Genomic DNA, 26,076 nt, shown 5'->3' on the forward strand with positions numbered 1-26,076 from the left:
GGGGTTGCCGGACGCCTGCCATTCCCGCTGGTGTTGGTCCTGCAGCCCTCGGCGAAGGGAGCCACTCATCATTTCCGACAGATGCGTCGGGGCCGCCCGCCGCCCCAGCCAGGGTCTCCATACCCTGCAAGGAGAAAAAAAAGGTGAGAGCAGCCCGCGCGGTCCGGCGTCTCGCATGGGCGCTTCGGGTGAAATCACTGCTTCACTCGGATGAAGCCGGCGCTGCACCGCGGACCCCTTCACCTCCCACCCCGTCCGCTCTTTCCTCTCGAACGCGTGTACTTTGGGCAGTCGCTGACCTGAAGACGGGCCGTGTGTCTTCGTATTTCGGTGAAACCCAGTGCTCTCTCCCTCTCTGTGTTCTTTAAGTGATCGCCAGTTCCAGTTTGTACTTTGGGAAGCGGTTGGGTCTCCTCCCACTTTTCCGCATTTTCGTGCTGACTCTGGTGCGGGATTACTACCTGTGTTTGCCCAAACCATCACGAGTCCACGAGCCCTGCTGGGCGATACTTCGGTGCCGCCTTCTAGCCACGGAGCAAACACAGTCTCCCAGGCGCTGGCTGCCCTGTCGGATTTCTTGGCTTTGCTATTTGACCGTTAAGATCATGACCTGTGAACGGGACCGAGTTTCCAGCCAGCACATACACAGATGCTCCCCTGACCGGCATCCACGCTGATTAGGCAGTGCCCCTGCCGTACTAAGGTGCGGTATCTGCTTAATGTTTCAGATATCCCACCGTGTGTGTGTGTGAATCATGTTGTCACTGCCCTTTGTAGCTAATGACAAAATTATCCAAGAGTCTCACCATTAGCCTAGCTCCTTTTTTTTTTTTTTTTTTTTTTTTTTTTTTTTTTTTGAGATGGAGTTTCGCTCTTGTTACCCAGGCTGGAGTGCAATGGCGCCATCTCGGCTCACCGCAACCTCCGCCTCCTGGGTTCAGGCAATTCTCCTGCCTCAGCCTCCTGAGTAGCTGGGATTACAGGCACGCGCCACCAGGCCCAGCTAATTTTTTGTATTTTTAATAGAGACGGGGTTTCACCATGTTGACTAGGATGGTCTCGATCTCTTGACCTCGTGATCCACCCGCCTCGGCCTTCCAAAGTGCTGGGATTACAGGCGTGAGCCACCCGGCCCGCTCCTTTTTTTAATACCTGTCTCATTTCTGCCCACTGTGAAGCACTCAGCTTCTCTGCTGTCTCTGTTTTCCTCCTGAGCACACTGAAACATTGTTATACCACGACAGGGCATGGAAGATAGGCTTGTGCTCCCCGGGATGCTCAGGCCTTAACCTCTGGCACACCAAGTCTTGTCATTCCATGTCAAGAAGAGCTCTTCACCCACCCAAGAATGGCTAAAATTTAAAAAACTGACAAATTAAAAAGGACTGACAATACCTACTGTGTACCGCAGTGGAAAAGAACACACAACCACAACCCACAACAGTGAGGATGATGCATACCCCAAAATGTACAGACAATTCCACATGTGTGACATTCAAAACCAGGAAAGTAAATCCATCATGGCACGGGCTGGGGATGTGAAGCAAACTCCACTGTTGTACAGAATTCCTCTGTGAACATGCCACACTTTTATTTATTTTTTTTTTTAACCCATATTTTTTAAATCCATATTTCAGCTAATGTTTTAAAAATCTTTTCTCCTAGGCTGGGCGTGGTGGCTCACGCCTGTAATCACAGCACTTTGGGAGGCCGAGGCGGGTGGATCACGAGGTCAAGAGATCGAGACCATCCTGGTCAACATGGTGAAACCCCGTCTCTACTAAAGATACAAAAAATTAGCTGGGCATGGTGGCGCGTGCCTGTAATCCCAGCTACTCAGGAGGCTGAGGCAGGAGAATTGTCTGAACCCAGGAGGCAGAGATTGCGGTGAGCCGAGATCGCGCCATTGCACTCCAGCCTGGGTAATGAGCGAAACTCCGTCTCAAAAAAAAAAAAAAAAAAAATTTCTCCTTCAATTCTCAATATTCTGGGAATAAAAGTTTATTAAAATTTTTTTTAAAAAAAAATCTTCTCCTATGAATGGACATGTGGGTCATTTCCTGTTTGGGGCCGTCAGGAAGAAAGCTGCTGTGGATTGTTTGTTCATACCTTCTGGTACACATAAGCTCTCATTTCTCTTGGGTGAGGCAAGGAATTAGTTGGTCATCGGGTATTCATATGTTTAGATGTTGTAAATACTCCCAGTTGCCAATGTGGTTGTATCCATTTCATGCGCAGTGTATGAGAGGGGGTCCAGCTGCCTAGATCCTCAACAAACCAGGTATTGTCAGCCTCAAAAAAAAAAACCATCCTGGCCAACATGGTGAAACCTGGTCTCTACTAAAATACTAAAAATTAGCCGGGTAGAGCAGTGTGCACCTGTCATCCCAGCTACTTGGGAGGCTGAGGCAGAGGAATCACTTGAACCCAGGAAGTGGAGGTTGCAGTGAGTCAAGATCGCACCACTGCACTCCAGCCTGGCAACAGAGCAAGACTCCATCTCAAAAAAAAAAAAAAAGAAGAAAAATCTCAGGCCTTTCACTGGGGACAATTTTGGGATCTCTCTGAAGTTGAGCAGTCCCTTCCCAGGCTGGATCCTGAGTGATGAGGTCAGGGTCACCGAGGTGCCTCTGACTTGTGTCTGTTTGCATTTTGTGTTCACCACTCCTTAATGCCCTGTGTCATGTGACTGATGCCCACTGCAGACATTGTGCTGGGCACCTCTGCTGTAAACCCTTGCCTGTTCCTCCAGGGGTTGCTGGCTTTATCATCTCCCCTTATTCTCCTAGCCTCTCCAGTCATGACAGTTTACACATCTCTCTTCCAGGGGCCATCCGAGTCTTCCTTTACTTCACCTTTGTGCTGTCTGCTGAGGCAGCCACATCATCATCATCACCCTCCTTGCTGTTACCAGAGCAGCATGAAAGGGCACAGCTACACAGAACAGCCACAATCTGAGTTGGCTAATTTTCCAATTATCTCTGTCACCATCTCATCCCCCGACCCCCACCACAGGACACTGAAGACCCGCCTCCTACTACTGTGTATGAAATCACCAGAGTCCCCAACTCCACCCAGAGTTCGTCACTTCCCAGGACTCCCAGAGCTCCACTTTGGTTCAGACCAGAATGCATGAAGCAGCTTCCTCAGTGGGCGTCTCCCACCTTCACCCTCCTCGCCAGCAGGCCATTCTCAACACAGAGCCTCCAGGGGCTCCTGTGGGGCCTAGAGAGCCACAGTCCTTGCTATGACCCACAAGGCACTATGAGATCTGTGCCTAGCTAATAAAAGCACACACATGCACCCACACAAATGTGCACACACACATGCATGCTGACATTCACACACGCACGCACTGATGCACCTTCACCCTGCTTGCTGTCCTGCCTTCATTTCCTACGGCATTCCTCCTTGTTCCAGCCACGGTGCCCAGTGCTGCTTTCTTATCCCACCATGGCCTTGCACCTGCCTCTGCTCCCTCTGCCTGAATTGCTCTTCCCCAGGTGGCTCAGGGCTGCCTCACTACATCTAGGTCTCAGTGACTGAGTTCCCTATTTAAGGTCCACACAATAGTGTGTTGCCGAGAGTAGACTTGGGGCAAAGCAGATTTAGAGTTTTCAGGTAGTGGTGATGGTGGTGGTGGTGGCGGTGATGGTAATGGTGGTGATGGTGGTGATGGAGGTGGTGATGGTAATGGTGGTGGTGGTGGTGATGGAGGTGGTGATGGTAATGGTGGTGGTGGTGGTGGTGGTGGTGGCGGTGATGGTAATGGTGGTGATGGTGGTGATGGAGGTGGTGATGGTAATGGTGGTGGTGGTGGCGGTGATGGTAATGGTGGTGATGGTGGTGGTGGTGGCGGTGATGGTAATGGTGGTGATGGTGGTGGTGATGGTAATGGTGGTGATGGTGGTGATGGAGGTGGTGATGGTAATGGTGGTGGTGGTGGCGGTGATGGTAATGGTGGTGATGGTGGTGGTGGTGGCGGTGATGGTAATGGTGGTGATTGTGGTGGTGATGGTAATGGTGGTGATGGTGGTGATGGAGGTGGTGATGGTAATGGTGGTGATGGTGGTGGTGGTGGCGGTGATGGTAATGGTGGTGGTGGCGGTGATGGTGGCGGTGATGGTAATGGTGGTGATGGTGGTGATGGAGGTGGTGATGGTAATGGTGGTGATGGTGGTGGTGGTGGCGGTGATGGTAATGGTGGTAATGGTAATGGTGGTGGTGGTGATGGTGGTGGTGGTGGTGGTGATGGTGGTGATGGTAATGGTGGTGATGGTGGTGGTGGTGATGGTGGTGATGGTGGTGGTGATGGTAATGGTGGTGGTGGTGGTGGTGGCGGTGATGGTAATGGTGGTGATGGTGGTGATGGAGGTGGTGATGGTAATGGTGGTGGTGGTGGCGGTGATGGTAATGGTGGTGATGGTGGTGGTGGTGGCGGTGATGGTAATGGTGGTGATGGTGGTGGTGATGGTAATGGTGGTGATGGTGGTGATGGAGGTGGTGATGGTAATGGTGGTGGTGGTGGCGGTGATGGTAATGGTGGTGATGGTGGTGGTGGTGGCGGTGATGGTAATGGTGGTGATGGTGGTGGTGATGGTAATGGTGGTGATGGTGGTGATGGAGGTGGTGATGGTAATGGTGGTGATGGTGGTGGTGGTGGCGGTGATGGTAATGGTGGTGGTGGCGGTGATGGTGGCGGTGATGGTAATGGTGGTGATGGTGGTGATGGAGGTGGTGATGGTAATGGTGGTGGTGGTGGCGGTGATGGTAATGGTGGTGATGGTGGTGGTGGTGGCGGTGATGGTAATGGTGGTGATGGTGGTGGTGATGGTAATGGTGGTGATGGTGGTGGTGGTGGTGGTGATGGTAATGGTGGTGATGGTGGTGGTGGTGGCGGTGATGGTAATTGTGGTGATGGTGGTGATGGAGGTGGTGATGGTAATGGTGGTGATGGTGGTGATGGTGGTGGTGATGGTAATGGTGGTGATGGTAATGGTGGTGATGGTGGTGGTGGTGGCGGTGATGGTAATGGTGGTGATGGTGGTGATGGAGGTGGTGATGGTAATGGTGGTGATGGTGGTGATGGAGGTGGTGATGGTAATGGTGGTGATGGTGGCGGTGGTGGCGGTGATGGTAATGGTGGTGATGGTGGTGGTGGTGGCGGTGATGGTAATGGTGGTGATGGTGGTGGTGGTGGCGGTGACGGTAATGGTGGTGATGGTGGTGGTGGTGGTGGTGACGGTAATGGTGGTGATGGTGGTGGTGGTGGCGGTGATGGTAATGGTGGTGATGGTGGTGGTGGTGGTGGTGACGGTAATGGTGGTGATGGTGGTGATGGAGGTGGTGATGGTAATGGTGGTGATGGTGGTGGTGGTGGCGGTGATGGTAATGGTGGTGATGGTGGTGGTGGTGGCGGTGATGGTAATGGTGGTAATGGTGGTGATGGAGGTGGTGATGGAGGTGGTGATGGTAATGGTGGTGGTGGTGGTGATGGTAATGGTGATGGTGGTGGTGGTGGTGGTGATGGTAATGGTGGTGATGGTGGTGATGGTGGCGGTGATGGTGATGGTGGTAATGGTGGTGATGGAGGTGGTGGTGGCGGTGATGGTAATGGTGGTAATGGTGGTGATGGTGGTGGTGGTGGTGGTGACGGTGATGGTGGTGATGGTGGTGGTGATGGAGGTGGTGATGGTAATGGTGGTGATGGTGGTGGTGGTGGTGGTGATGGTAATGGTGGTGATGGTGGTGGTGGTGATGGTGGTGGTGGTGGCGGTGATGGTGATGGTGGTGATGGTGGTGGTGATGGAGGTGGTGATGGTAATGGTGGTGATGGTGGTGATGGAGGTGGTGATGGTAATGGTGGTGATGGTGGTGGTGGTGATGGTGGTGGTGGTGGCGGTGATGGTAATGGTGGTGATGGTGGTGGTGGTGATGGTGGTGGTGGTGGCGGTGATGGTGATGGTGGTGATGGTGGTGGTGATGGAGGTGGTGATGGTAATGGTGGTGATGGTGGTGATGGAGGTGGTGATGGTAATGGTGGTGATGGTGGTGGTGGTGATGGTGGTGATGGTGGTGGTGATGGTAATGGTGGTGATGGTGGTGGTGGTGATGGTGGTGGTGGTGGCGGTGATGGTGATGGTGGTGATGGTGGTGGTGATGGAGGTGGTGATGGTAATGGTGGTGATGGTGGTGATGGAGGTGGTGATGGTAATGGTGGTGATGGTGGTGGTGGTGGTGGTGATGGTAATGGTGGTGATGGTGGTGGTGGTGGTGGTGATGGTAATGGTGGTGATGGTGGTGGTGGTGGTGATGGTAATGGTGGTGATGGTGGTGATGGAGGTGGTGATGGTGATGGTGGTGATGGTGGTGGTGGTGGTGGTGATGGTAATGGTGGTGATGGTGGTGGTGGTGGTGATGGTGATGGTGGTGATGGTGGTGGTGGTGGCGGTGATGGTAATGGTGGTGATGGTGGTGGTGATGGTGGTGGTGATGGTGATGGTGGTGATGGTGGTGATGGAGGTGGTGATGGTAATGGTGGTGGTGGTGGTGGTGGAGGTGGTGACGGTGGTTAATGTTGCAGAAGTTCCTTACGTGTCAGGTCGAGCCTGCCTGCCTTCTGAATTCAACTCATTTACTCCCAACAGCAACCTACGAGGCAGCTTACTGTCACCATCTTACAGATGAGGAAACCAAGACTTCCTCGCCTTGGGCAAGGGAAACTCACTAATGGGCTCTTTTCTTAGTACCCAAACTGTGCTCCTAAGGACACTTGAGAGGCAAGAAGTGTTTATTCGGCTGTTGTGAATTTTGGGATAAGCTCCTGTACTCTCTGCAGAATTGCCCATCAGTGTCCAGTTCCCCCAGCCAGCTCATGAGTGTAGGGGCTTGTCCTTAGTCTCCCAGGCTCCACACCCTGTCTCTCACTTTTCTCTTTCACCCTCCAACTCTGTGTCTTCCTACTCTGTCTCCCTTTTCCTCCCCTAATTCGTATTTTCTATCAAGAAATGTGCTAAAGTCTTGGTTTTTTGTTTTCGTTTGGTTTGGATTTTTTGTTTTTTTGCGACAGTGTCTCACTGTTTCACCCAGCCTGGAGCACAGTGGTGCAATCATGGCTCACTGAAGCCTGGAACTCCTGGGTTCAAGAGATCCTCCCACCTCGGCCTCTGGAGTAGCAGGGACTACAGGCACACTGTGCAAAAGTTTTGAACATAAAATAATCAGAAGTATTCACACACACACACAGACACACACACACACAGTTTTGAACAGACGTGCTTTCAAACATGAATGGCAGCTGAGAGAGGCCGAGCATTTTCAGTGCCTATGGAAGTGCAGCCTAAACCCATGATGAGTTTTCACCACACACACCTGTCAGAATGGCCGAAATAAAGCACACTGAGTAGATCAGAAGGGATAGGAAGATGTGGCACAAGGGGACTCCTCCCTACACTCTGGAATATGTGGCAGTTTCTCCTCTGATTGAACATGTGCTTACCTGCTTGATCATGATGGATAAGCTTTTTGATGTGCTGTTGCAATCGGTTTGCCAGTATTTTATTGAAGATTTTTGCATCTACGTTCATCATGGATATTGGCCTGAAGTTTTCTTGTCGAGTCTCTGCCAGGTTTTGGTATCAGGATGATGTTGGTCTCATAAAATGATTTGGAAAGGATTCCCTCTTTTTGAATTGTTTAGAATAGTTACAGAAGAAGTGGTACCAGCTCCTCTTTATATGTCTGGTAGAATTTGGCTGTGAACCTGTCTGGACCTGGGCTTTTTTGGGTGGTAGGCTACTAATTGCTGCCTCAACTTCTGCCCTTGTTATTGGTCTATTCAGGGTTTCGACTTCTTCCTGGTTTAGGCTTGGGAGGGTTCAAGTGTCCAGGAATTTATCCATTCTTCCAGGTTTACTGGTTTATGTGCATAGAGTTGTTTGTAGTAATCTCTGATGGTGGTTTGTATTTCTGTGGAATCTGTGGTGATATCCCCTTCATTGTTTTTTATTGCATCTATTTGATTATTTTCTCTTTTCTTTTTTATTAATCTGGCTAGTGGTCTATTTTGTTCTTTTCAAAAAACCAGCTCCTGGATTTGATTTTTTGAAGGGTTTTTTTGTGTCTCTGTCTCCTTCAGTTCTGCTCTGAGCTTAGTTATTTCTTGTCTTCTGCTAGGTTTTGAGTTTTTTGGATCTTGCTCCTCTAGCTCTTTCAATTTTCATGATAGGGTGTCAATTTTAGATCTTTCCTTACTTCTCATGTGGGTATTTATTGCTATATATTGTCCTCTAGACATCTGTCTTCCTTTAAAGCAGAACACTGCTTTAAATGTGTTCCAGAGATTCTGGTATGTTGTGTCTTTGTTCTCGTTGGTTTCAAGAACACATTTATTTCTGCCTTCATTTCATTGTCTATCCAGTCAACATCCAAGAGCCAGTTGTTCAGTTTCCATGAAGTTGCGTGGTTCTGAGTTCATTTCTGAGTTCTAATTTGATTGCACTGTGGTCTGAGAGGCTGTTTGTTATGATTCCCGTTCTTTTGCATTTGCTGAGGAGTGATTTACTTCCAATTATGTGGTCAGTTTTAGAGTAGGTGTGATGTGGTGCTGAGAAGAATGTATATTCTGTGGATTTGGGGTGGAGAATTCTATTAGTTCTTATTCAAATCTAAATGTCTATTAGGTTTGCTTGTCCCGGGTGTGAGTTCAAGTCCTGGATATCCTTGTTTATTTTCTGTCTCATTGATCTGTCTAATATTGACAGTGGAGTGTTAAAGTCTCCCACTATTATCATGTGGGAGTCTTAAGTCTCTTTGTAAGTCATTAAGAACTTGCTTTCTGTATCTGGGTGCTCCTGTATTGGGTGCATATATATTTAGGATCATTAGCTCTTCTTGGTGTATTGATCCCTTTACCATTATGTCATGTCCTTCTTTGTCTCTTTTGATCTTTGTTGGTTTAAAGTCTATTTTATCAGAGACTAGGATTGCAACTCCTGCTTCTTTTTGCTCTCCATTTGCTTGGTAAATCTTCCTCCATCCCTTTATTTTGAGCCTATGTGTATCCTTGCATGTGAGATGGGTTTCCTGGATACAGCACACCAATGGGTTTTGACTTTTTATCCAATTTGCCAGTCTGTGTCTTTTGATTGGGGCGTTTAGCCCATTTACATTGAACGTTAATACTGTTATTTGTGAATTTGATCCTGCCATTCTGATGCTAGCTGGTTGCTTTGCCTGTTAGTTGACACAGTTTCTTCCTTGTGTCAATGCTCTTTACCATTTGGTACGTTTTTGGAGTGGCTGGTACTGGTTGTTCCTTTCTATGTTTGGTGCTTCTTTTGGGAGGTCTTGTAAAGCAGACCTGGTGGTGATGAAATCTCTGAGCAATTGCTTGTTCGTAAAGGATTTTATTTCTCCTTCACTTATGAAGCTTAGTTTGGCTGGATATGAAATTCTAGGTTGAAAGTTCTTTTCTTTAAGGATGTTGAATATTGGCCCCCACTCTCTTCTGGCCTATAGGGTTTCTGCTGAGAGATCCACTGTGAGTCTGATGGGCTTCCCTTTGTGAGTAACCTGACTTTTCTCTCTGGCTGCCCTTAGCATTTTTTCCTTCATTTCAACCCTGGTGAATCTGACGATTATGTGCCTTGGGTTTCCTCTTCTTGCGGAATATCTTTGTGGTGTTCTCTGTATTTCCTGGACTTGAATATTGTCCTGCCTTGCTAGGTTGGGGAAGTTTTCCTGGATAATATCCTAAAGAGTGTTTTCCAGATTGGATTCATTCCCTCCGTCACATTCAGGTACACCTATCAAACGTAGATTAGGTCTTTTCACATAGTCCCACATTTCTTGGAGGCTTTGTTCATTTCTTTTTATTCTTTTTTCTCTAGTCTTGCCTTCTTGTTTTATTTCATTGAGTTGATCTTCAACCTCTGATATCCTTTCTTCTGTTTGGTCATTTCAGCTATTTAAAGTTGTGTATGCTTCGCGAAGTTCTTGTGTTGTGTTTTTCAGCTCCATCAATTCATTTATATTCCTCTCTAAGCTGTTTATTCTCATTAGCATTTCGTCAAACCTTTTTTACAGGTTTTTAGTTTCTTTGCATTGGCCTGAAACATGTACCGTTAGCTCAGAGAAGTTTCTTATTACCCACCTTCTGAAGCCTGTTTGTCAATTCATCAGACTCATTCTCCATCCAGTCTTGTTCCCTTGCTGGTGAGGAGTTGTGATCCCTTGGAGGAGGAGAGGCATTCTGGTTTTGGGTGTTTTCATCCTTTTTATGCTGGTTTCTTCCCATCTTTGTGGATTTATCTCCCTGTGGTGTTTGTAGTTGGTGACTTTCAGATGGGGTCTCTGAGTGGATGTCCTGTTTGTTGATGATGAAGTTATTTCTTTCTGTTTCTTAGTATTCCTTCTAACAGTTAGGCCCCTCTGCTGTAGGACTGCAGAGGTCCACTCCAGACCCTGCTTGCCTGGGGATCACCTGCAGGGGCCTCTGCGTTTTCGCTGGGAACTGCAATCCAGAGCTCTTGCTATTCGGCCATTTGGATCCCGTCCTCAGGAATTTTCAAGTCAAAATGGGGAGGGCACGGGGGTAAGTTTGAAAACTATCCAAATGGCACTCTTTGTTTCACATTGCTGGGTGGGGGCAAGCCCTCAGCAATGACCCTAAGTGCCCACTGAAGGTCACACAGCAAAAAGGGGCCTCCTCTAAGGAGCAGGGAGAAAGGGAGGACCCCAGGCACACCGCCTCCTGCAAGGGGAGGAAGCACAAAGCCATGCTATCCATTGGGTGGGCAAAGCACCATGCCTCCAAGGGCAGTGCAGCCAAGCGGCCCCCACAGGGAGGAGTGAGCGCCATCTGGGACCAGGTGACCCAGCCACGACCCCCTCTCAGACTCTGCCTCATCCTCTGGTGTTGGACACGGCCAGCCTGGGCAGCCACCAGCCTCGCTGCCTATCTGCTGTTTCTCAGCCCCAGCAGCAGACAGAAAAGCCCAGGGCCCGAGCCCCAGGGTGATGCTGCTGTTGGACAGATCGCTGGAGAACAAAGCCTGTGCTCTTGCATCTAGGTGAGGCTATGGCACCCAGGCCGGGAGCAGGTCCCCCATCTGGGCCGTCCATGCCCTTGGAGCAAGAGGGGAACTGTAGCAGGCAGCAGTGTTTTACTCCTTCCCCATGACTTGGTATTGTTCATTTTAAAATAAAACACATGAGATGTTTTAAAGATGTCGCACTTAGTCCATTATCAGATCCACACTTCCCCGTGTGACCTGGGAAATCAGGGTGCATCTTCAGTCTGCAGGGTGCAGGGTCTTGTCCAGACAGGAGGTTGTGTGGTGCTGCTTGTAGCAAGTGATTCGTATGTGGTTGGCATGGCCCACGCAGCTGAGGATGACCCCATGGCTAGGACCCAGGCCCCAAAGAAAGGCCTAGAAACAACAGCAAACCTGTGAAGGAAGCGCCAGCCGCCAAGGGACCCAAGATCCCTGCTCTCCCTGGAGAAGGAAGCACCCACCGCCAGGGACCCAAGATCCCCTGCTCTCCCCAGAGAAGGAAGCGCCCACCACCAGAGACCAGGGACCCATGATCCGCTACTCTTCCCAGAGAAGGAAGCGCCCACCACCAGGGACCAAGGACCCATGACCTGCTACTCTTCCCGGAGAAGGAAGCGCCCACCACCAGGGACCAGGGACCAGGGACCCATGACCCGCTACTCTTCCCGGAGAAGGAAGCGCCCACCACCAGGGACCAGGGACCCACGATCCCCTACTCTCCCGGGAAAGTGCTCAGGGCCCAGGAGGCAGCCGCAGCTGGCAGGCCAGTAGGGATGGCAGCGAGTGGGCCTGCAGGTCACTGTTCCTGGCACTGTGTCCTTCCTGAGGGGCTGGTCTCTGAACCACGCAGAAAAGAGGGAGATCTCATAATCAGTGGTGTCAGGATCAATAGGCGAACAGATGCTAGTTCTGCCATATGAGCCTCATTTTTTTTTTTTTTTTTTTTTTTGAGGCGGAGTTTCGCTCTTGTTACCCAGGCTGGAGTGCAATGGCGCGATCTCGGCTCACCGCAACCTCCGCCTCCTGGGTTCAGGCAATTCTCCTGCCTCAGCCTCCTGAGTAGCTGGGATTACAGGCACGCGCCACCGTGCCCAGCTAATTTTTTGTATTTTTAGTAGAGACGGGGTTTCACCATGTTGACCGGGATGGTCTCGATCTCTTGACCTCGTGATCCACCCGCCTCGGCCTCCCAAAGTGCTGGGATTACAGGCTTGAGACACCGCGCCCGGCCGAGCCTCATTTTTTAAAACAAAACAGAGTTGAGGTTCTGCCCTTTAACACCTCTAGATGTGACCATACCATTCCCACACTATCTTCAGCTTCTCACCACATGTGAATTGATAAAAATTAAGTATTTGCATTTTTACATGTTACACAAATACCACCTCTCACTTTACTCATTTTGCAATGGAACAAGGCTGTGTGTCCGCCTGCTGTGTGACTCCAAGGGGGGCTCCACCATAGTCCACCCACCTCCTTCCGGCCAGTGACTGTCACAGTGTAGCAGTGAACATCCCTGTCTGGCCCATGCCTGGGCTCGTGCTTCCCCAAGGTAGACACCTCAGGACGCAGATGCCAGTTCCTGGGCATGTCCTTAGTGCCATGAGCTAGTACCAGCTGAGCTGTCCCCAAACAGCCGCCCTACCTGCGTTTGTTCCCCTGCATCACTGCCAACATTTGGAAAATCACACTTGCCAGTTTCTGCTAGTTGATGGTGTACTTTGAGTGCATTTCCATGAAAACATCTTTTTCTCAATTCCAAGCTAACAGCATTAATTAGCAGCAGTGACTCATGGGGAGGCTGGGATGAGAACAGGAGGTACTTTCACTGTCTGTGCTAAAGACTTGAACTGTTTACAATAACATATTACTTTAGAAAACAGAAAAAAGAGATCTGTGAGAGCCTCAGTTCGTCTGCATGGCTCCGAGCATAGTCCCTCCCATATCTGTCCTGTTCTATCCTGGTTTCAGATAGTGCAACTCACTTCAGCTTAAATCTAAGAAAGCCCACTGGGCCCCACTCCCTTCGGATCCCTGGGTAGGGAATGGGGTCCTCCCTTCTGATGCCAGGTCAAAGGAAAGGACACAGGGACAACCACTGTCTGTGTTCCAAGGCATCCCTTCAATGCTCCCTTCTGTCAGTGCGGGAAATTGGACACTTTGTAAAGAAGAGATTGGGAAGTCTGGGCTCCGGGACTGACAGCCTGCATGGCTTAGGGCTCCGCCTCCATCTGAATCATAATCCCAAAGAAACAAATTACGAAACACACAACAAGGCTTGAAAAACAGATTTACTTAAAATGGTGAGGAGAAATACAAGTGCACAGGTGCAGGTGGCAGCTGCTGGGCTTGCTCCAGTCCTGCCTAGTGGGTGCCTACCCAGGCAGAGCACAGCTCCTGCTACAAGGTCACCTTACTAGTGGGGTACGAAGGGGCTCACAATCGATGGCACAGCGCTTTCCTTCTGCAGGCAGGTTATGTCACCTCCAGGAACAACCAAATACAGAATCAGCCCAAAACCCACACGGCTCTGACCTCATGTGCTCTGGCTGGTCTCCTGGCATGCAGGCCACTGAGCTGTGGGTGACACAGGTATTCCATGGTTTGCACAGTCTCATCCCCATTCAAAGTACAGGCCAAGGCTGGGTGCAGTGGCTCACGCCTATAATCACAGCACTTTGGGAGGCTGGCGGGTGAATGGCTTGAAGAGTTCAAGACCAGCCTAAGCAACATGGCAAAACCCCATCTCTACAAAAACAAATTAGCCAGGCATGGTGATGGGTGCCTCTGGTCCCAGCTTCTTGGGAGGCTAAGGCGAGTAGATTGCTTCAGCCTAGGAGGTTGAGACCTCAGTAAGCCATGATCATGCCACTGCACTCCAGCCCAGGTAACAGTGAGAACCTGTCTCAAAAAAGTATCAGCCAAACAGAAATCATCATCTGCTTTCTTCTACTCTAAATATTCTGGGGTGGGTGCAGCAGCTCACGCCTGTAATCCCAGCACTGTGGGAGGCCGAGGCAGGCAGATCACCTGAAGTTGGGAGTTCAAGACCCGCCTGAACAACATGGAGAAATTACCCAGGCATGGTGGCGCATGCTTGTAATTCCAGCTACTCAGGAGGCTGAGGCAGGAGAATCGCTTGAACCAGGGAGGCAGAGATTACGGTGAGCCAACATCATGCCAGTGCACTCCAGCATGGGCAACAAGAGCAAAACTCCATCTCAAAAAAAAAACAAAAAATGCTGAGGATGTGTAGTCAAGTGATGTTCCTGGTCTCTCCCTGGAAACACAGACAGGTCAGTCTATGTTAACACGGGACCTCATCATGATTCGAAGAGCTCTATTCTCAGGACAGGTGGCAGTTCTATGAGCACATTCCCGTAAGCATTATTAAAAGTTACACCATGAAGGTAGCAACCAGAATAGAAAGGTCCTAGAAGAGCCTAGCAGCTTTCAGCAGAGCCTTGGATGGTGGACCGCAGCTCGGTGTCTCCTGTTCATATTCGAGACCCCCACAGCCATGAGGAGAACAACAGGAGCTCAGGAGATGCACGTGGATGGGTGTTCTGAAGTAATGAAGGTTCTGCTGCTGTCCATGACTGCTCACAAATGGCCTAACCATGTGCGGACGAGAAAGCCTGGGAGTGAACAAACCTCCAAGTCAGGGAGGTCAGAGCCAGCAGCTGGAAGGCCCTCGCATACGGCTACAGCACAACTCCCAAGTTCTCAAAGAAAAAACTCCAGTTTTCACCCAGTTCTGCACATAGCTGGGAATGGAGTGGCCAGCAGGGCATGTGGCTAGAGGAAAGCCAAGACCGCCCACCCCTCCCTTGTGTGCCAGGTGGGCTTGCTAGGGACACAGGTGCCAGTGTCAGGGCAGGGTTGCCACAGAGCCACAGCCAGGCCGAAGGGGCCCAGGGCATGGTCAGGAATGAGAAAGAAGGGAGCCTGACGCTCTCCCACCACCAGGCCCACAAAGCCACTCACATTCAGCAGCAGGCCCTGAGGTCAGGGCCCAGGTCAGATGGGCTGAGGGACCCCAATACCACCTGCCCTGAATCTCAGCCTACAGATGTTTGCAGCTTCCTCATGCAAACATTCAGTGCTGGTACAGAAAAGTCCCCAGTGACCTGTCTAAAATCTTCAATCACATCATTTCCAAACAAGTGACAAAGAGGACATTCAGGTGCGCAGAGCTGCATTGCAGGTAGCCACATTCCATCCAGACAGCAGACTCGATCCTGCCCTAGAGGAGTGAGATGGCGAGGAAAAGCATCTTTGGGGCAAAAGATGGAGAGCACCGACCTCCCAGCTCCACCTGCCACCTTCCCAGTCAAGCTCCAATGTGCTTGGCTGTTGCAAACTGGGTTACTCAACCTCCTTAAAAACAGTTCTATCTAAATCTCAGCTGCCCTTAGGCCTCTGATGATGACATCAGCCCTTCCGAGTCCTCACCTGCAGGGAATGGACCAACTGCAGGTTCCTCTGAGAGGGTGGATGCTTTCCCCAGTGAGCGAAGCTGCCATGCTTGGAAGTACACAGTCTCTGTGCCTGTCCCTACAGAAGCAGAGCCAAGAACTGGCTAAGGACACAGCAGAGTGGAAAAAACAAGACCTATAGTCATGACTGGGAGGGATTGGCTGTGCGGCCAAGAAGGCCTCCCCTTCCCGGCTGCATGGCTCCAGCCCTGCCTGGCATCACCACAGGTCACCACCATGGAAAAACCCCCACAACACATACACCAGAACCAGAAGCCACATGAACTGACTTATAGCCCATAGCTATTTGAGACTTTCTGAGTGGAAACCATTTATGCACCCAAACACGGGAAGCATAGTTGAGATTTGAGAGTCCTTTAATCAGAAGTGCTCGTCTCCCACCAGTGTGCTCTTCAAGCCCCAAAGGGCATGCCTCTGAGGGACAGGGTCCCTTACAGCAAGATTCAGGCTCTTGGCAAAAATGCATTTTCTTGATTTTATTGAAACAATGGTGAACCCTGAAGGGTGCCAGTCTACATGCCCGAAGGTCCCCCCAGGCTTCAGGGCCACAAGTCACCATCCCTCAGGGACTGCATCATTTGGCATGAGAGAAAAATAGTGACCACCACAGAGGGCAAGGAGTGACAAAGCGTGTACGCTAATGCTGCAAAAGCTGCTAGAAACTGGCCACACGGAGCTGGCAGGTGCGCCTCAGAATCTGCATGGCTCCTGGGTGGGCAGCCCTACTGTCACCTTCTCCACTGGCTTTTCTCCTGAGTCTTTTTCCCAGGCAGGCCAGATTACCATTTAAGGACCTTGCCAATTTTCTGATTCTGGGAAGCAAGTAAGAATTTGCCAAATGCACTGAGGCTGGGCAGTGGGAATTTTTTTTTTTTAAAGGCCAGTCAGAAGTTGATCAGGAAAATGTTTCCCAGGATATTCTCAGGTTGGTCTCCAGACAAAGGCACACAGACTGTCACCTTCCCAAGGTCCCTCACCAAAAGGATGTGTCCAGGGCACCCAGCACAAGGACTAGTGGCAGAAAGGGAAGACTCACCAGGGATACCCACTCGGGCACAGAGCTGGCTGCGGGCTAGGGCAACAGTCAGCTCTGGACACCGTGCTCCCTGTTCTTCAGGAGATGCCAACCTCAGCCAAGAGTTTCGATGGGGTCCCCACACAGAGGTGTTAACACGACATGGAGAACACAGCAGTGGAGGCATCGGTGCATGGAGTCTCCAAGCTGGAGGGTCCCCAGGGGGTCCTGCTTTGCAAAATGTGTCCCCAGACGTAGGTGTGGCTTTTCAAGAAAGCTGTCCCCTCAACTGCAAAGGAAATTCCTCATCATCTCGTATGAGCACTTCTGGCACTTGAGTAAACCACTCACAGGAGAGAAATGCAAGGACTGCTTCAGAAATACGAGCCTGGAGCCTTGCGTTCTAGAGAAAATGGCTGGCAGCTTGGTTTTGACAACGTGTGCGTGCATGGAGGAAAGCAAGGACAAAACGCCCTGTCTGGAACAGGCTGACGAGGACAGTCAAGTAGCTGGAACAAAGGCCTTGGCTCCAAAGCTGGAGAAGAGGGGCCGGGGCAGGTGTGTCAGCCGGGTTGTGCACTCACATTGACATTCTCCAGTGACTCGGGTCACTACACCCACTCCCTAGGTGAGGAAGCTGAGATCAGAGGTGAAATGTTTCTGTCCAAACTTGACCGAGCCGAGAGAGAGATGGGATTCAATCCAGAGTCCGCCCCCAACCCTGATATCCCACCAACTTCCCAAACTTGCTCTCCACACGCTGTGCCCATCACAACTGCACTGCCTGGCTGTTCTCTTCCTGACTCCCTCCCCAGAGGCCACTTCTGCCTGGCTCCCCCCAGCAGGGGTGGGGTGGAGCACATGTGTCTCACACACGACCCATTCTATCATTCTATCCTCTCACAGGAAAAGTGCGCCAGAGGAGAGTCCTGTGTCCCGAGAAAACCGCCAGCCAGCCAGGGTGAGGCAACCCCACCGCTTCAGTTCTCACGGTCCCGCAGCTGGCCCCCTAGACCCACTGTACTCCAGCTCATTCTCTTTTTTGGTAAGACATGCTCAGCTTCCTCCATCATGGCACTGACAAATACGCAGGTCTGTCACTCTCTGCATAAAGTGCTGGGGTGTGGCTGGGCTGGGACCCCGAACGAGGTGTGCGTTCTGGTCAAAAGGCTGCATTTCCAAAGTGCATGCTGCTTCTATTCACAGGTCAGAGTCCAGAGCCCCAAAGCCACCTGGGATGTGGCTGGTCAGGAGGTGAGGGACTGAATGTTCTTGAGCATTTCATCAAAGGCCTGTGGGGACGGCGCATCTGCGTTCCGGAAGGTGGCCTGGACCCGGCTGTACAGGCTGAAGGATTTCAGCTCCAGCCAGACAAACCCGAAGCGGTCCTCGTCGAAGAGGATGAAGACCCCAGGGGTGCGTTCAGGGCTGGTGAAGCCATGGCCCGCGATGAGGCCTGTGCCATAGAAACTGAATAGAGACAAGAGGTTAAGTGAGAGTTGGGGGAGGGCTGAGTCAAATGCACCTCAAGTCTGGCATTCTGGGATGCCCCTCTGTGCCACAAGAGCCACATCCACTATTCATCAGCCACAAGCTGACTCCGAGAGCCAGCCTGTCTCTACAGGGGCAGCTCGGGGTGCGGGCTGAAACTCTCTCTGCAAGGGTAGCTGGGGGTGTGTGCTGAGCCTGCCTCTGCAGGGGTAGCTAAGGGCACAGGTCAAGTCCACCTGATGATGGACGCAGAGGCCAGACCTCCGGGCTGCTTGGGGTATGGGCACTGATGCGCAGCACCTGGGGATTCACTCACTGACTGCACGCTGTGCTGCCTCACCAAACTGAAACAAGAGGTCTCTGCAGGCCCAAAGAGTTCTATTCCAAACACACATTTCATACCAGGCCCAACACGGAAAAATCTTCATTTCTGGGAGTTATGTCCCCATACAAACAATGAGGTATAACAGATAGCCTGCAGCTGACATTCACTCGGTGAAGAACTTGCAAACACCCATTTATGGTTCTGAGGTCAGCATCAAACGGGGAGACACTTAACGGCTGTCCTGCAAGCAGCCGAATTCTTCCAACAGATGGCGAGAGTCACCCCGCCACAAAGGCTCCAAAGGCCTGGCGGGGGAGTGCCCCCTTGGACCAGGGCCGAGAGGTAGGTACAGTCGTCAGCACTGTGCTCGCAAAACAGCAAGAGGCATTCTCTGTACAGATGCTGTGGCCAGGCCCTTCAGACCCATAAACCAGACAGGGAAGGCCCGGGGAGCTCCCATATTCAGCATGGGGTGGACTGTCCTGCAGGTTAGCTGGGAAGAGGGGCTGGAGGGTTCTCTGGTCAGTGGCCACAGCACATGCTGTGACCTGCAAACTGGCTCTGAGCCGGTTGTGAGGTATTAGGAGTTTTGACATTTTTGAAGGGTAGCAGAGCTTTTTCCTTTTATGCTATTCAAACATTTACACAACACTACAATACTATCTGTATGCCTCTCTCTGCAAACTCCTCAGTCACCGTTAGACATGTGAACATGAAGAAAGCCCCATCTGGGAGCTGGGCTCGTGGCACCTCCCTCCATGATGGGAAGTTTAGTGGGAAATGCAGACACATGGTGACATGGCTTGTGGGTAAAAGGAAAATAACTAGTAACGTGACAGTGGCAGGAAGACCCTCAAAGTGACCCCCAAGGCTACTGTCTGGCAGAACCCTCTGCTGATGGAATGTTCCAGAGCTGCACTGTCCACCAGCCATATGTGGCCAGGAAGTACTTGAAACATGGCCTGGGTGGCTGAAGGCCTGGATTTCTCATTTCATTCCATTTCAGTTCATTTAAACTTTAACAGCCCTAACGGGTAAGAACACAGGGCAAGGGCCTTGTTCATCTATGAGGAGCAACCTGAATGGAAGGGGACCTGGCCACTGCAGACAGTGTATAAAACATAAACTGCAGTATACATATTATACTGACGACTGTATAAAAAGTCAGTAAGACAACAGCTGGCGCTGTGCAGGCCTCAACCCGAGTCAGCAGCCCAGGCCCTGCAGGGCTAGCAGCAGTGCCAGCACCTGCCATGCAGTCTCAGCTGCTGTCCACTCCACTGGCCACCCAGACACTGGCCTGGACCAGCAGAGGCGGGCAGGCATGGAGGAGGGAGAGGAGGAAAGCAATACCCACATCTGAACTACATGCATGGAGAAATGGCCAAAGGTGCGCAGAAAGATGCCACCCAGGCAAACCAAAGTGGGCTTTCCACAGGGTGGGTGGGTGGGTAGGTAGGGAATGGGACTTTGTTTCCTGCTTTCAAAGCTGTTGGACACTTCACCTGATCTTTCACGTGATTACCTGGAAACAAGTAGATTTAGAAGCCCTAGTGGAGTGGCACTATTGCAGGGATGTGGGGCATTAGGAGGCCTTGTGCAGCTCTGAGGTCCCCCAGAAGGGGTAGAAAGACAGGATACAGCTGTGCAGCCGCTTACTCAGGTGCTAAGGGACTAAGGGACATGTTCCAAGGGGTCAGAGTCTGGCCCCACTTGTGTCCCAAAGCCCCAGCTGCTACCCTCTGTGAGGTCACAGACCCTCTCTGCCCATGCTGGCCCGCCCTCCAGCCCCAGTGCCCACCACATCCTTACCACATCCTGCAGGTTCGGGGGTAGTCTTCATTCCTGGAGCTCACACCCACGGGCAACACAAATGGCTGCCCCTGCCCACTCTGGGCAGGCTGTTCGGCCACAGCAGCGGCATCCCCAGGTTCACCGCCGTCCTCAGCAGGTGTCCCGTCTGGGCCCCTGCTGGGTGCCTCTGCCCTGGGCTGAGCAGGACTTGGCTGGGACTCCCGGAGGCCCTGTCGGCCACGTCCCTCTCCTGCCTCATACCCGCCTTCCTGCTGCTGCTCCTGGCGTACCCGCTCTCGCACCTCCAGGACGATGCGGGACAGCTCGTTGAAGTTGCGCTGGTTTTCGAGGTCAGGCAGCTGGATCTGGTGTCTCAAGTCGATCTCTACTGTCTGCTGCCCAGCGGGGATGTTGGGGTCACCCTATGGAGCAGGTGGCGGTCAGCAGGGCTAGGGCCAGCAGCGGCAGCACCACTGTGTGGGATCCAGCCTCGTGGCTGAGCAAGCTGGCCCCAGCCCTCCTGCTGACTTAGCAGAATCCCTTACAGAGGAAGTCTCAGAATCCCTTAGAAAGTGGTAGGGGCCGGTTTGACACCTATGAGTGACCCTGAGGACAGCAGCTGGCTCACACTGACTCAACCACACCCAGAGAAGTTCAAAGAACATCTCAGAGCCAGGCAGCAGCCCAAGGGACGGCCAAGATCTGTCTGCCTGAAAGGCACAGCTTAGGAGCCGAACCCCAGGAAGATCCTTCAGCCCCAAAACTCCATGAGGAGTCTAGGAGACAAAATACTGGAGTCCAGGGAAAGCTCCATCATGCCAGATGTGGCCCTGATCCCTGGAGGCTCAAGGAAGAGTCTCTGCCCCTTCAAGCACTGTCTGCCAGGATCCCTAATAACCATGCAGGGCAAGCAGGCAGCATGTGCCAGCAGCCCTGGTAGGGAATGAGCCTCTGCTCACAGCAGCCCTGTTCACAGCCCCGGGAGAAGAGCAATACTGTTGGGCTCACCACGCAGCCCACCCTCAGGTCGCTCCCAGGAGAGGAGCCATTGAAGCCCCAACAGGGTGGGAGCTGTCTGCAAGTACAAGGATCTCCATTGCCACAGCGACCTCCCAGGGTGGCCAGAGCTGAGTGCTGGTGTGGAAGCACAGATTCCCTGAGGGTCTCATAGAAATGTGATTCTAGTTCAGTAGGGCTGGCCGGGGCCCTAGAATCTGCATTCCCAAACTCCCAGGGCAGTGCGTACAAACCCACTCAGAAGCAAGGGCACCGGGGATCTATGTCTGCCAGAGTTCCATGACTCCACAGCCCAGCTGGCCAGGACAGCCACCACTCACCGTGATCTTGGTGCCCCTGGCACGCCGGCCGTGGAAGCTGAGCATCACAATCTCCAGGCCGTGGCTGCCATAGGTGCCTTTGAAGAGGCCTGGCTTGATGAGGTCATCAGGGCGGCTTGGTGGCAGGTAGATGCGGCGGTAGGTCAGGCAGTTGCTGTGGGGAGCAGGCATGTCAGCACAGGAGGGCCGGGCAGCAGGACTGTAGAGGCACAAGGCACCAGGGCCAAGCTTTGCAGGGCGGGGTAGGGCAGGCAGCTCAGCTCAACCAGGGCCAGGCATCCACCAAGCTGTGGGCAGCAACGCCCCTGGGGGAGCCCTCACCCCCACCCACCTGCATGCATGCTTCCAACAGGGCTTCTGAGGGGAAGGGAGGCATCAGTGCCAGTGTAGAGCTTTAGGCGGGAGGGGAAAGGAAGTGCCCCTTTGCTCCATCACCCAGGAGGAAAGAGCCCAAGTCACCGGGCTGAGCAGCGCCACCCTCTAGAGCATGTTGAGGGTGTTGGCAGGGGTAACAAGAAAGCAGACAAAAACAGACACGCAGGTGAAGGAAGGGGCCTGGGGCTGTGCCACAGCAGCTACAGGGAAGCCTGCACTCCCAGCATTGAGAGAGAGAGAACGTGTACTTCCAGCACCACCAGGAGAGAAGGGCTGTGCTGCTCCACCCATAGAGCTATGCTCTCACCACCCACAGAGAAAGGGCTGCACTCCCAGCACTGACAAAGAGATGACTGGTCCTAGTACCCAGAGAGAGGGGCTACACCGCAGCAACCACCAAGAAAGGGCTGTGTTCCCAGCACCATCAGGAGAGAGGACTGTCCCAGCACTCACAGAGACAGAGGGGCTGTACCCACAGATAGAGGGACTATGCACCCAGCACTACAAGGAGAGAAGACTGTGACCTAGCAGTCGAGAGAGAGAGGGGCTGTGTTCGAGCACCCAGAGAGGGAAGATGGTACCCTAGCAATCCACAGAACTATGCTCCCAGCACCACAGAGAGAGGGGCCCTACTCCCAGCCCTCAGCAGGAGAGAGGGCTGCATACTAGCACCCACTAGGGGAGAGAGAGGACTATGCCCCAACACCCACCAGGAAGCGGCCACCCCAGCACCAAGTGGAAGGCCCCGCACTCACTCGTACTGACTGGTGTAGATGAACTTCATCAGGATGAGCTCCTGCATGTGCTCATGGAAGATGTCCTCCAGCGTGCGCCCCCATTCCTCCCTCAGCCATGTCCGAAATTCCTTCCAAAAGAACACAGGCCATGAGCATCTGTATGACAGGATGCCGTGAAGAGGATGTGCCGCTGAGCAGACACAGTGCATCATTCTTTGTCAGCGAACCTGCACCTGCAGAGCCCTCCTGGTGGGCAGAATTGACTTGGCACTGGGAAGAGAAAGGGGAGCTGCCAGGTTTGACCCCATGTCAGAGGTGCCTGCCAACCCAAAGTGAGGGTCCTGGGCCCTTAGGCAGGAGGCAGCAGGGGCCATGGGGAGTCCAGGTGAAACCAGAACTCCAGGTGGGATTCCCTTTTGTGCCCACCGGTGGGGCAGGAACAGCGTCTACACAGACTAGCTCTGCATAGCTCAGCCTCTTGGCCTGCCTCTCTGGCTCCTGGGAGCCTGAGTGTTCTGGGACCCCTTACCACCAACCCTGAGCCACAAGTCTCAGCCAAGGATGATGCACTGACCCCTTGACCCCTCAGCCAATGACTTTTCAAAGGAAAAGTAGGTTAAGGGGCTCCCCAAAACTCTGCAGCCTCACCAATCCATCCTGCATTCTGCCATCACGCAGTGCTGAGGATATTTCATGCTTGATGGTCAATTCAACACAACTTACAGAATTCATCCAAACTTCCAAGTTCCTAGTTCAATTCAGTGTTTCGAGTCCTGATCTAGACTTAACTCTGCAAAGGGACACATGAGCAACTCACAAAAAAGAGGAACCACTAAGGTCAATCGCTTTCAAACCTCCCAACAAAAGAACAGCAAACACTGCAGGGGCTGCACTGAGCACTTAGCAGGACCACACAGTCAACACAGAAGCCTCCTGGATTTTCATGTCTTAGCACCACAAAATCCTCAAGAAACTTAAGGCTTGGGAAGACATATTACATAATAGGTGGAAGATCTATTCTGAAAACCACAAAATATTACTGAAAGAAAAAACTGCCTGGGTACATGGAGACACCATGCGTGTGGCCTAAGCACCATCTCAGCCCCATTCCAAGCGCAGTTCTCTCCAGACTGATCTATGGATCTGACATCATGCCAACCGCAAGCCCACCAGGCACTAGAGCAAAGTGAACTCGCCGAGGCTGAAATTCCTATGGAAAAGCAAAGAACCTTGACAGACAATCAGGAAAACCAAAACCAAAGCAGGAGAACCGGGCAGCTCAGGACTTGCCCAATACAAAGCTCCCATCATGAGATGGGCACCAACCTCAGGCCTCATACAGGTGCCAAAAGAGCCAGGAGCCCAGAAACATTGGCGCGGACCCAGCTGCCTGATTGTATCGGAGGTGCCCACGCCTGCCCCTGAGGAAAGAAAGGGTTTCAGCAGGGGTTCTCCAGCTGGGTTTTCATATAGAGAAGGAACCCCGACCCCACCTCACACCACACACAGGATCATTCAAGATGGGCCACAGGCCCACACAAATGCAGAACCTGATATGAAGCTACCAAACTTATGTTTAAAAAAAAGAAATGGAACCTACCTTTGCAAAGTGAGTTTCTTAGGACTCAATTTTTAGGACTTTTCTAGGACTCAAAAAATAACCATAAAAGAAAAATATTTCACAAATTAGACCTCATCAAAATTAAAACCTTCCATTAAAATGGCTGAACTTAAGGAGGAAAGGCTCTTCAAATAACAGATAGAAACAAAAGTAACTGAATGGAATGAACGAAGAGTTCAGTGTTGCCACCGTGAGTAAGGAGACTTCAACTCACCATCAGGAAGATAAGCCATGATGTCACTTTGCATAAAGAGGTCCAACCAGGCCCTGTTAACCAGAACGAGGTCCTCCCAAGCATGTTTATTATGAAACTACTTACCAGGGCAGCACATACAGGCACCAAGAAAAAAACCAGGCAGCCCAGGACATGCATGACACCGATCAATTTCACATCTACCCAGAGCCTGGTCAGTAAACACAGTGTCCTCACAACCCTCACAGCAGCCCTGGCAGAGGGGGCTGAGGGTGACAGGGATGGCTGCTTGGGACAGGGGCGTGGCCCATTCTCCCCTCTCTCTACTCCCTTCACAGGCCCTAGATATCCAAAAGCCTCTGTCTGAAGGGAGGGGTCTAAAACACAGGGATGGGAAGGGAGATGGTAGCTTGGCCTGGCCCGGCACCCATCCAGATAAGGCCAGGTCTGGGTGGGCCTGAGGGTCATATTTCTCACAAGGACCCAGGGTTGAGGGAACCCACAACCCCAGTAATTTCATCAGATCATGCCAGTAAGGCAGCCTGGGTGCAAGGAACAACCTCACAGGGCAGAGGTGACCCACATAGAGGCATAGGGATGCCAAAGAGACAGCACTGCCCTTGCAGCCTCCCCTGTCCACAGCCCAGCCCCTCCAGCCTCCCTGGGCAGACAAGACTCCACTCCCTTGGAACATGCTTGATAAGGTTTGGCTATGTCCCTACCCAAATCTCATCTTGTGTCGCTCTTTCAATTCCCACGTCATGGACGGGATCCCGTGGGAGGTAACTGAATGGTGGGAGTGGGTCTTTTCCATGCTGCTCTCATGCTAATGAGTAAGTCTCACTGATGGTTTTATAAAGGGGAGTTCTCCTGCAAAAGTGCTCTCTTTTTTTTTTTTGCCTTCTGCCATGATTGTGAGGCCTCCTTAGTTAGCCACATGGAACTAAGTCCATTAAACCTCTTTCCTTTATAAATTATCCAGTCTTGGAAATGTCTTTATCAGCAGTGTGAAAATGGACATACACCACTGATCCAGAAGTTCTTGACCAGCAGAGCACAGGGCAGTCCCAAATTCCTGTGCCCAATCTTTTACCTCAGTTGTGAAAATTATCGGGATGTGTCACCATGTCCAGATATCCTGGCATGTCCTTTTTCTGGAACCCAGTTCTCCAGGTAACCTACCTGCTCTCTGGCCTGAAAGACTTAGCTAGAAAGTGGAGAGGAGCTCCCAGCCAATGCACAAATCCACAGACAGCCCTACCCTCCTGAGCCCCCACACAACCTAAAAGAAAAGCAGTGAGGACACTGCAGGCCTCAAGATAAAGTAACCGTGGGACCACGTGACTAGCCCCACAGGAGGGCATGGACCCCTGCAGGAGAGGAGAGGCCACTGTCACTCTAGGATGGGTGGTACGGCACTGTCACCAGCGCCAGCCTCTGCCCTGCCTGGGACAGTGGCACCCTCATCCTGTCAACTCTGAGAGGGAGAGCTCAGGAGCATGAAGAACCAAGGGAGTGCGTTGGACAGGGATGTGGACATCACACAGATGGCAGCGCCCCATATACTGACCCTAAGTAAGGTCATGCTAAGTAAGCTGCGATTCCAATCACAAGGAGAGATGACAAGGGGAT

The 26,076-nt window shown here is 51.8% G+C and overlaps 1 protein-coding gene and 1 long non-coding RNA gene across 5 annotated transcripts in view; one reads left to right on the forward strand and one right to left on the reverse strand.

The window, feature by feature from the left end:
• On the forward strand, positions 1-25,419 carry LOC128930315 (uncharacterized). The gene is made up of 2 exons (XR_013530245.1): positions 1-143; positions 17,478-25,419. It is a non-coding gene; the product is annotated as an uncharacterized LOC128930315 (long non-coding RNA).
• The window catches only part of FBXO31 (F-box protein 31), a 50,787-nt gene continuing 38,041 nt past the window's right edge, over positions 13,331-26,076 (reverse strand). Inside the window, exons 6-10 of one of the 4 annotated variants that reach the window (XM_008986333.5) lie at positions 22,649-22,758; positions 21,519-21,672; positions 20,200-20,603; positions 18,622-18,748; positions 13,331-18,041 (exon numbers count right to left, since the gene is read on the reverse strand). In XM_008986333.5, the coding sequence (XP_008984581.4) occupies positions 17,994-18,041; positions 18,622-18,748; positions 20,200-20,603; positions 21,519-21,672; positions 22,649-22,758 (843 nt within the window). In that variant the 3' untranslated portion in view covers positions 13,331-17,993. Of the gene's footprint in view, positions 18,042-18,621; positions 18,749-20,199; positions 20,604-21,518; positions 21,718-22,648; positions 22,759-26,076 lie in introns of all 4 variants that reach the window. The other 3 variants (XM_035282713.3, XM_002761240.5, XM_035282712.3) reach the window with 3 other exon arrangements.

Source organism: Callithrix jacchus, chromosome 20 (genome assembly GCF_049354715.1).
Source record: "Callithrix jacchus isolate 240 chromosome 20, calJac240_pri, whole genome shotgun sequence".
Taxonomy (NCBI): Eukaryota; Metazoa; Chordata; class Mammalia; order Primates; family Cebidae; genus Callithrix; species Callithrix jacchus.